This window comes from Neolamprologus brichardi, chromosome 10, assembly GCF_056152115.1.
Source record: "Neolamprologus brichardi isolate AB-2024 chromosome 10, ASM5615211v1, whole genome shotgun sequence".
Taxonomy (NCBI): Eukaryota; Metazoa; Chordata; class Actinopteri; order Cichliformes; family Cichlidae; genus Neolamprologus; species Neolamprologus brichardi.
In genome coordinates, this window is record NC_142113.1 from 2618840 (window position 1) to 2630526 (window position 11687).

Genomic DNA, 11687 nt, shown 5'->3' on the forward strand with positions numbered 1-11687 from the left:
ACGTAGATATGTTTTTTTACTGGTGCACAAAAAGAGCCGTGCATGTCACGGCGGAGGCTCTGCCCAAACCCCTGGGACCGACTCACCGAACCCCTAGGGTTCGATCGAACCCAGGTTAAGAACCACTGATTTAGAAGAAGGCGATAAAGAACTATGCCAAAATTCTTCTTCTGCTGATTTAAATGTCCACAGTAAAAGGGGATATGTTCAAGCAAGAAATCACTCGTCGGAATAATTTTATGGCTTTATTTTATTTTTTTTCAACAAAGAAAATGCATCCAAATTATGGAAACGTGTAAGAAAACAAAAACAAAACCTAAACAGAGTTCAGGGCTGCACTCAACGTTCACCAAGCAGCCACGCTGCAGCAGAGGAGGCCGTTTTCCTGTAAATGGAGCGCCGTCATCGGCAAAACAAGATGGTGAACTTGTCATTTTTTCTTCAGTTTCTGGAGCCAGCACAGCGACGCTTGTATGTGTTAGGAAGTATCTAACACCTGTCTCTGCTCCGCTGGGCGTGATTCCCGACTACGACTCCTGCTGCACCTCAGGGTATGTCTTCATGTAGGTATCAGCCAATGAATCCAGATCAAACTTAACATCATAGTTAATGTTCAAAAGAGCAAGGCTTTTGGACTTAAATCTGTCAGGCGTGTTCTCCATGTACATTGTGAAGCGCTTGTATGCCACGTTGCAGTTGTCCTCTAAAGCCAAAGCAGGCAGGACACCGATCAGTCTGAAGACCGCCAGCATGTTTGGGAAGAACTTGACGTCAGCCAGCTGCAGTGTTTCATGGAGGCTGGAGGGAAAAGTCTCACCTTTCCCCTTTTTGTTCCATTTAACCCACCAACAGTGCAACTCTGCAGAAAGGGTTCCTGCATTTGGGATGTCATTATTAAAAGCCTGCACGTTCACCTCTTCGGGCTCTGTGGATTTGTGCTGCTCTATGACAGCAGGGATCAGCGACAGACACCTGAGAAGCTTCAGGTGGTCTTCACAGAAGAGCCGATTCATTTCTCGGATGGTGTGATTCACCACAGGCACAGACAGGTGTTCCTTGTAGTAACTCTCTGGCCGCATGGATCCACATTCTGCCTGATGCTTCCTCAAGAACGACCGAGGAAGCTTCGCTGAAATTTCCATGGTTGCAGCTATGGTAAGAGCCTCATCGTTCCAGAATTCGTGATACACGTCGATGTTGTCAGACACCTCTTTCAGAGAATGCAACACAGCTTTTAAACTGACTGCAGCTGAATGGGTTTCTGTTGCGTTCCCTTGTATATTTTTCCCAAAGGCTTGGGTGAGCGTCATCACGTTTTTCAGAACAACCAACGCCATCACGAACTCAAAGTCGGTCAGTGCTTTTGAAATCTCTAAAGCGTTTTGTGAGACTTGATCACTCCATTTCATATCTTCATTGTCATGCACGCTGTCTATACAGAGTAGCAGCGCCTCCAGGATATCCACTGCCACTTCAAACGCATCATTTCTTCCGGTCCATCCGGTGCGACAGATCTCTTTCAGGTCGTTGGCTTTCTCCTCGTTGTCAGGGTAGAAAATCGAAATTGCGTTCTCGAGCTCCAGCTGCAGTAACGCTGACTGACCGAAAAAAGACTCAATCTTCTTAAAGGTAAACATGACGAGCTGAACCCCCGACGAAGCCATCCCACTGGCCAGCGACATGTTCAAGGACTGACCGGAGCTCAGTGTGAGCACAGCCCTCGGATGCATCTCCATTAGTTTGGCAGCCAATATTTTTATTTGATTAAAATGCGTCCCTGAGCAGGAGTGAGCTTGTCCTCTACACCTTTCCATATCTAACCCCCATTTGTCAGTCATTTCAGACAGCAGTTTCTCTGCAAGGATATCTCTATCTCCTTCGAAGCTCAAGAATCCGACAAACCTTTCCCTCTGAAAGTTAGACTCGTCCACGTAGCGAACAAAGACAGGGAGCTGCCATTCTCCCGAGATCTTCACTGGATCACCAGTGAGTAACGAGAAAAAACTGCTTTGTTTAATTTCCTCCACAAGCTTACTGCGGACGAACTTCTCACACACCTCAATCAGCTGATTCAGCTGTTCGGTGGAGCAGCACTCCTTGTTGTCATCGTACCTCTTCTTTAGGACTTCATCGCCACACATGATGCGATTATCTAGCAATGCCTGAAAGCTGCTGGACCCAAGGCCTTGGTCCTTATTATTAGCAGGCCCCATAGGAGGAATGCTTTGCTCTCCCAGCAGGAGAAGGACTTCAAATAATGACTTCAGATACTCTTTGTATTCTTCTTCCTCTGATAACGTCGGGATGTCTTCCTTAGCTGTTGCTGCTTGAGAGTTTTTCATTTCTGAAAAAGAAAAGGAAACGCTTGAAGGAAAACTCAATAACTCCTCTTGTAACAAATGAGCCTGTGGGATGTTTATACTTCCATTTTTCATTAATAAATATCTGTGTGCGTGTTGATGTTTCTACTTACTCTTCCTTCCCTTACTTTCCATTTCATTGTCTTTGGTCTACCAAAAAAGATATAAAAATGGAGTTAATAAATACCACTGAGATACAATCATAATATACACATGTGGTCAGAAGTTTACAAACATGCATGATTGTTATGGTGATTTTAGGCTTTTAATAATTCCTTTAAAGTGTCCTTTTCCTAAGACGAATAAGAGAGTAATTCATTACAGCATACATCTGTAATGAATTCCGAAAATACAAGAATTTGGTGCAGAACTTTGAATTTCTTTTGAATTTTCTTTAATTCACACAGGTTTGAAATTGGGCATATTTCATTAAATAGCAAGTTTCACCTTGACCACATGCCTTTGGTAGTCATTAACAAGCCTCTAGGATAGTTCTGGTAGAATATTTGATCACTCTTGGCAGAACTGGTTGGTTTCCTGGCATGGAGCTGTCTTTTACTACTATAGTCCACAAATATTCAGGAGGGTTCAGTTCGGGGCTTTGGGCCTTGCTTTTATCCACAAAGGAAGACATTTTCATGTGTGTCAGGAATCACTGTGCTGTTGATCATACTCTGTTTAGCCACACCACAGTGCAATATTATAAATGGCCTGTATTTGTATAGCGCCTTACTAGTCCCTAAGGACCCCAAAGCACTTTACACATCCAGTCATCCACACATTCACACACTGGTGATGAAGCTACATTGTAGCCATGGCCACCCTGGGCGCACTGACAGAGGCGAGGCTGCCGGACACTGGCGCCACCGGGCCCTCTGACCACCACCAGTAGGCAACGGGTGAAGTGTCTTGCCCAAGGACACAACGACCAAGACTGTTCAAGCTGGGGCTCGAACCAGCAACCTTCCGATTACAAGACGAACTCCCAACTCTTGAGCCACGATCGCCCCAAAATCATCAACACATCAACATGCACGCTCTCTTTCCTTGTAGTTCACTAGGTTTCTACTGTGAATAGCTTACTCTACTAAAGCTGGGAGACTTCTGTAATATAATTGTGCTGCAAGTGTTTTGTTTCCTTCTTTTTGTTTGGTGTTATCGTCACTAAAGCCAAAAACATGTCTGAATAACAGGCACTGCTTTTTATTTGGCACAAGCTCCTCAAGTTGGGCAGTCAGTTAAGTACTCTGTTTTAAAGGGGACAGTACATACTGAGGGGAGTATTAACTAGGGGTGGGGGAAAAAATCAATATCGTGATATTTTGTTTGCTAATAATGTATCGATACAGGGACAGCAGAAATCGATATTTTGTTACAAAAAAGGTTTTTGTGCTCTGACTTCAGAGCATGTTGATCCTTTTTCTGAGCAAGAATCCTGACATTCCTTCACTGTCCAAATGTGTTTAACTTTTTTATGGAGGCAATAAACATGACAGTTTACTTATTTTAATTTAAGACATGTTTTATTTTAATTAAGTTTAAAACTTTTTGATTTAATGTAAAATTATATTTTGCTTTAATTTACTTTCAAATTCTTCAGTTGCTGAAGGGGCTGCATAGTTTTCATGAACTGCATAGTTCAGAATAGCTATAATTGTACCAGATGGTTGATTCAGTTAAGTTGGACTAGACTGTAATACAAACCGTTCAGTTTGTCAACAATAAAACTGAAATGAGAGAAAGACTGAGTGTGAGACTTTGATATTAGATAAAATGAATATTGATAAAGTTTACCTTTATGTACAGAATCTGAATATCGCAAAATATTTTAAAAAAATTGCAATAATATCGTATCGTGGGATGTATGGTGATTCCCACCTCTAGTATTAACAGATTTTAAAATATATAGCATATAAATATCACCAAAATACCAACATGGGTGGGAATGTGTCAATTAGAGGTTTCAGATGTTGGTTTTGATTGACTTATTATTATTTGCCCCGCCCTACTTACTACCAAAGAATAATAATAAAAAGACCCTCTTACTACAAGATCCAGATGTTTAATTATGAATAAAGGTATCTGTATCTTTCCTCAATTTTAAAGACATAATGTTACACATGAATAAAGTCTTCATTTGTGTAATGCTGGTATAATTTTTTTGGTGATATATAAAAAAAGTCATTTTTCGACTTCATTGCTATAACACTGCCATGCGTTTACATTTCATACTGTGCAACCACGAGACAAGCGCAGACATGTCTGAGAGCTGCTGTCAGCCTCTGTTGACCATTCACTACAAACAAAGCACAGCACTTTGAAAAATGTGTATTGCTAGAGGTGGAGGCAACAAGGTGTTTCACCACTTGGGTAAAAAACACACCATCATATACAAATGACTCCACCGAGCACTGCTGGAGCACAAGAGAGGTACACTCCATAGGACAGGAGGACCAAAAGGCTCATGGAAACTACTGTTGCAGTTAAATGCTGGACATGCAGGGCTTTAAGCAGCTGGTTAAAAAGCTCAGCCCCAGATACAGCATCCTAATCCCAATATTTTCCAGTTTTATTGTGTTACAATATTGTTCAGGCTCCTGAAGAGTTAGACGTTTACTTTAGTTACTGTTTAAGTGTCACGCAGTTATTTTCTACTTAAAATGTGTAGCAAAAAAACTGCCTACGCTTACATTTGTCACTGGATATACTCCTGTGTCTTTATTATTGCACTATAACGGTGCTGTTGGGGCCGTGTGTCAGTAGACTCACACTACAAACTAGGCAGTCTGTCATCACTGACAGTAGTTCAGTGGAAAAGAAGGATGAAAATATTGTGATATAATTTTGGAGCTGTGTTGCTCACTCTTATTGCTCCATACAAGAACTGTTGACTATCTTTTGAACCACGTTGTGTTAAAAATACAGTAGTTGTTCATTCTTTTTGGTTTGTATAACATGCAATGGCTACTATTATCTTCACCCCTTATATGCAAACATAAAGTGCCTCTCTCACTTTGTGAGAGCACAGAATGACTGCTTTTCCTCTTCCTCTCTTTTTGTGCTGACACACACTAAATGTCACGTGCCCCATGTAACTGCATTCATTTTGCTTTTGTTAAGCATTTCTGTCACAAAAATTCCTCTATTTATCCTCCCATCCACCAAGATGGTTTGCTCGTTTAGTTTTCAGTATGCTCTATATCAAAACCTGCAAATACTGCAAAACCAGAATAGATCATCGATAATTAAAAATGTCTGACTTTATCAGGGATTCGCATCCCTGATGGGAATCCCTGAACACTTCTGATTAATTTAACCCACCGTCGGTTTAGTGTGCTTCGCCTGTCCATTCTGAGGTTGGCTTGACATATCAAAAGCAGTTGGTATGGAATCATCCTTCAGCACTGTACTCTGAGCATCCTGTAACCAAAACACATTCGAGCAACTTGGGGTTAGTATCTTGCCCAAGGATACTTGACATGCAGACTGGAGGAGCCGAGGATAAAACCACTAACCTTCCGATCAGTAGGTGACCTGCTCTACCTCCTGAGTTACAGCCACCCTAACAAATGTTAATGAGGTAAAACCTGAACTACAACAAAAATAAACTTACACCCCAATTTATTTTTTCAGATTTTATATAAGGACTGAAAACTCCACTGTTTCTTGTAATACGGACAATTTGGACCAATAGTACTTACACTGTCAAAAAAAGACGTTTCAAAATGTTTCCCACAAACTCTGTAGTATCTGTACAGGTGCTCTGGTGATCTGTCAATGAGGTCTGGCCTCTGGCATTTTTCAGCCCACTTCTTGGACCTGAAACAAGGAACCAAATTGTAGACAAACGTCAACAGTACTGGTGACGTTCGTATACTAATTAAACAAGATCCTCATGTGCAGATATTAAAATGATACAGAGACTGACTGAATATACAATGTTGAAAAACAGAGAGATTTTTTTTTAAATTTGGAAACAATTGCTAGGTTGGGTTAGAAGTATAGTCTTACAAGAGATGCTTTTACAATGTTTTGAATATGAAAGCTATGAATGCACACAGAAGCTTCAGTGCATGTAGATCAAACAAGGCAATTTTCAAAAGCTGGAAATAACAAATTCAACGTTATAGTTTTGTGTATTCTCGAGGAACGGTGCAGGAGATCGGCAATTAGTTCTTTATTATATACTAAGTGAACCAACATGCTCTACACAGAATACTGCATGATACTTCTGTGTGAGACTATATGTCTCACAAACTAAAGAAGCTGCTGGTAGAGTTCAGACACTAATTAAAGATTTACAAGGATTGGCCGGTGAGTTTGAATACCTAACTGCCAGTGACTCGTTGATATTTACATTTTTAAAACTTTATTTCCCACCCTGCTTAAATCTTGTAACACTATTTTTACCAAACTGTTATGACAAACCGTGATCTTCCAGATGTGCTTAGCAATATGCAAAAACGTAAACCTACGAACATTTTTACTACCAAATGCTTTTGAATAAAAACGGTACTAAATAGCTAAATGCAAAGGTTGCAAAAAGCGTGCCATAGTTTCCTCTATAACAAAGTCTCACTTCTTGCTAGCTTGGGGTTACTGCTTGCGATGCTAACATCAGTTACCTTTCTGCATCATTCGGGAACCGGAAGAGGGGCTGAGGGTCAGATTTGCCACTGGGACAGTTCGGCACAGCGCAGTGATTTTGCATTCTATATATTTTACGAAAGAAACCCTTTTTATAAAAATCGTTTTATTTTCAGAGGGTAGCAAAAGAACTGCTAACGTCAATAGCGGAAGCATAAAAGAGCTTCCGAGTTGTGCTTTCAAAATAAAATATTTCGGGCTAACTGGGTAATAATTTTATATAATTTTATAAAATAATTTTAGTATTTTTAAGAAAACGATTTTGTTCCTTATTAACTCAAAAACTACTGTACTTCTTTACAGTTTTCAAGGCTTTTTTAAAACTACTCTATATTTCTAGCTTACGCACAAAAAAGGTTTATGAATTTAAATAGACCTAATAAAAATGCCTAGAACGCGACACATATAAGCAAACAAATAACAAATGCATGGATAAAATTACAAATTGCCGCCTCGGTATGCAATATATGCCGTTATAATTCACGTGCTCATGCGACTTTATTCTGAAGGCTGTTATTCTAGCACATGAGTAGCTTGACTTGGAAAATAACGTGCATCAGATGAGCGCGCGTTTCTTTTCTGTCCCATAATCCTCAGCGGTCTTTTCAAACATGCCGAGGCATAATCCCAAATGTATCTTGTGTTTGTGCTGAGGCGTGGGATCCGTAATATTAATATATCACACACAGTCATTGGCTGTTATGCTTATTTTAAAAAGATAATTTGCTTTTATGTACTTGTGCAGAAAACAAAGTTAAAGGCTTGTGAATACTGACATAAAAGCACCGCTTAATACAGTAGAGGCTTTCATAAATCACACTCTCGTGTATTCGTTTGTTCCAACTCTATTTCCTGACAGCTGGTGTTTAACTGTCTCGACTTCTTTTTTTAAGGGCAACGTTGGGTGTGTATCGGTCAGCACGGACCGGTATTACAGGAATTTTATTTGGGTTCAAACATTTAAACAGTAGGGGGGATTCAAACCTAAGGGCTGGAAGAATGACGTTATCTGTTGTTCTCGCGCTTAGTTTGGAGATATTTTATTGGTTGGTTTTGGTTTCTCGCGATACCGAGGTGACCAATTGGAGCGCTGCAGCGCCAAGTCAAATCCTGAAGAAGCAAAACGAGCCGTGTTTTTCCCTCAGATTGAGCTGTGGGGCTGAGGTGGAGGGGTTTCTTGGAAGATTATAACGAAGGGGTAAGTCAGTGTTTCATATATAAACATTACTTTAGCCCACTATCGGAGACTAACGGCAAATTTTTATTATGTCCAACTTGTATTCTTTAACGTTATAGCTAGCTTAGCTAGCTCACCTTAATTTACGACAGAGTACTGCATATGCGTATTCAACACGTAAAGTGAAATTTAAGTTCTTAGCTTTTACTAAATGATTGAATTTCGAGCACTTCACGTGCAAGATGATATTAATAACTAATCACGCAGTGTATTCCTTGCTTTGCTCACATTCCAGCATTCCTGACTAATTTAAGCACTTTTGACGGGCTACACAATGGAAGTTGCAGTTTCAAGACGGAACCACATCAGTAAGAAAGTAAGCTGACATAACATGACATTTTTTTTGAAAGCCCATCTTGAATTTAGCAGATATCATGATGTAATGTTGTTGTTGTTGTTGTTGTTTTGTAACAGGCAAACAAGGAAAATGCCCAGCCTGCACCTGAAAGAAAGTTAATTATAAAAAGAGAGAAAACATCTGTTGTGCCATTCCAACTGAAAAATGGCCCAAAACAGCAGACCCTACCAAAGAGTCAGCCCCTTAGAGCTAAGGCTAAACAAACTGACACTAGGTCAGTGCCTGAGGCCCAGAAACCGGCACCAGCTGCTGTGTCGTTATCAAGGAATGCTCTAGGAATGTATAAAGGAAAGATTGTCCAGTCAAAAATTGGGTCTATTTGGAAGGCAAGTGCAGGTATAATGGATCCTAACCCATCAGCACTGAAAACTGAGAACCAAAGGCCTGGAAAAATGGCAAGAAGAAGGTCCAAATCTGCTGCTGAGATGCAGAGACATGGTACTCAAAAACCTGCACCAGTGAGGTCCAAGTCGGTGTCTGATGGACCTGCTCAGGTTTCCAAGCCTGCTGCCAGCAGTCGTCATCCTGTTGGATTCTCCTCTGCTCGCCCGCCTGCAAGAATCGTACCAGCAACACTAACCACTGCTGGCTCTAGAAACACTACTGTGGCTCCCACCAAGGCAGGTGGGACTCACAACCCAAAGACACAGATTTCAGAACCTGACAAGAAGGTCAGCAAGCCTCTTGCCTCAAACACTATCAGTCAATACAGATTTACTATGGAGACTGCAGAAGAGAGAAAGTAAGATGTTCCACACAAGCATGCGATGTTTGCGGTATTACAATAAAATAAAAAGTAAAAGACGTAATTTTTTAATGTGCTTTCTACAGAGCAAAACTGGCTGAGTGGCTGGCTTCAAAGGGTAAGGCTCTCAAGAGACCAGCCATGCCGACAGCAAAGCCCTCCAAAACCAAAGTTTCTACAAAACCTGTCGTCAAACTTCCATCTCAGCCTGCTGCACGCCACATGCCTGAGCCAAGACTCGAAATGTACAACGCTGACACTGCTGTAGGCACTGTTTCTTGTGGAGATACTCAGAGGGCAGGACCAACAGCATCCAGCCAAACTCCAGTGATCATGAACACTACACTAGACCTAGAAAATTCTGATGGGGATCTGTCTGAGTCACAAGACAGAGTGGATGATGTAAGCAGAAATGGAGCATGGTTTCATCTTCTAATTAGCTCGATTAAAATGTATAATATTGAACATCAAAGATCTCCTCCCTTTGTTTTATAGATTGTTGTGAATCTCTGTGATGCCTTGGAGGCCATGGAAACGCCATCGAGATGTAGCGATGGTAAAATAATCAGCATTATGTCATTTCTTTAAATATCTGATGCCTTTGTTTACATATTTGTCATTTGTGTTGATAAGAACTCACAGGTTTGACAGATAAGTGCAACAGTGAAATGGAGGACAGCAAGCCTATAAATGAATGTAAAGCGGAGGAACTGAAGATTGACATGCCGGAGGATGCTGGTAAGCAGGTGAAGGATGAAGCAGAAGAAAGTGATGATCAGAAAGTGGAGATGGATTATGTAGAAAGTGATGATGATGATGATGATGATGACGACGTGATCGAGACTACTCCAGAGATGGAAGATGCATCAGTGATCAAATACAGCGTGAAAACAACGCCATACTTGCAAAGGTGAGCCGGTCAACTTCCTCTTAGCAAATCTGTTCAGTTACTTGATTATTTGAGCCACTTCGTTCTTAACTCTTACTAAATGATTCTCTCAACATTTCAGTGTCAGAAAAACAATTGAAGGCGAGGTCGGCACGAGTGCATCCAGGAGAAAGAGCAACATTAATGACCTCAAGTTTCTGACACCTGTGCGCCGCTCCTCCCGCATCCACAACAAATCCAGCCAGCTGCCCAAGATGCTCGTCGATCACGATCCCTGCGTGTCATCGCTGGCTGAGCTGGTGAAGCTGGATGATAATCCTAACGCCTACATCTACAGAAAGAACACTGCAATCATCGCAGACCTCCCGGACGAGTCCAGCCTCTAAAGAAACCTATATTTGTACTATTTCTAAGGGGGGGTGTAATCAGCAATGCTTGCTACTCAACCTAATTGACACTTTAAAGATGATTTTAATATTGAATTGTCCTAATATGAAATATTTTACTGTATTTATGTTCATGCTGTCCTGCTTTGTTTCCTTGAATACTAACTTTTCTAAAGTTAACACTTTATGACAATTAAACACGTTCTGAAGTTGTCTTTAAAAAATGAAGTCTTGAGTGCATCTTTTTATAGAACCTATGTAATAAATTGAAACTGTCTTCCATCTATGAAGTGGGCAAGAGTTAAAATTATGATTAAGTAACCCTACATCCTGGCAGCTAATTGGCTGTTGTTCACTGATGTCGGACCATCACATTTCAGAGCTTCCAGAGTAGCTCATGGATAATTTGTTCCCTGGCAGAAAATGAGTGGGGAGACTAAAACGAAAGTAAATCCAATCATTTTCTTGCTTTCCATATCAACCATTACCTGCTCAAGCGTGGTTGGTCAGCAGTAAACTAGTGATGGTAAATTTGATTCTTTTTACTGAATCGAGTTTTAATGAGTCACTCACCAAAGTGAATCGGATTTTGAGTCATTTGATTCACTGAGTCAGTTGACCAGAGAGTGCAAAAAATTTACATTTTCACTCAAACTTAATTTGTTTCTCTTTTCATGTAAATCCTACTGCTAAGATGAATGATTCTAACAAAAAACAAAACTATTTTATAGAGCAAAAAAGAGCAAAAACATTTCTAAAATTAAGCAATTTCCTATCAAAATTGCTTAATAAACATTTATTTTGTTTATTTGTATTTTATTAGTATTTTCCTTAAATGTGTTAAATATATATTTTCTCATCTAAATGTCCACTGAGCTGTGAGCCAGGGGGCGGTAATGCACCTTAACACTGGTTGCCAACCAAGAAGAAGAAGAAGCTGTGAGCCAGGAGGGAGGGGGTGAGTAGCTCAAATGTGCTGTTAGCATGTTAGCTGTTAGCATGTTAGCAGAGCAATGCTACTGTGAACCAAGGAGCTATTTTCTTGATGTGAGCTTCTACTCAGGG

At 40.5% G+C, this 11687-nt stretch overlaps 2 protein-coding genes across 2 annotated transcripts; one reads left to right on the plus strand and one right to left on the minus strand.

The window, feature by feature from the left end:
• Positions 1-232: 232 nt before the first annotated feature.
• thap12a (THAP domain containing 12a) lies at positions 233-7164 on the minus strand. The gene is made up of 5 exons (XM_006788704.3): positions 6986-7164; positions 6062-6179; positions 5682-5780; positions 2474-2510; positions 233-2344 (listed from the first exon to the last, which is right to left on the minus strand). Exons 1-5 carry the CDS (start codon positions 7069-7071, stop codon positions 528-530), a joined length of 2157 nt encoding a protein of 718 aa, XP_006788767.2. The 5' UTR covers positions 7072-7164; the 3' UTR covers positions 233-527.
• Positions 7165-8037: 873 nt separating this feature from the next.
• Positions 8038-10846, plus strand: si:ch211-266i6.3 (uncharacterized). Its single transcript, XM_006788705.2, has 7 exons — positions 8038-8205; positions 8480-8560; positions 8659-9344; positions 9434-9749; positions 9843-9903; positions 9981-10257; positions 10358-10846. Exons 2-7 carry the CDS (start codon positions 8519-8521, stop codon positions 10620-10622), a joined length of 1647 nt encoding a protein of 548 aa, XP_006788768.2. The 5' UTR covers positions 8038-8205; positions 8480-8518; the 3' UTR covers positions 10623-10846.
• The last annotated feature ends 841 nt before the right edge of the window (positions 10847-11687 follow it).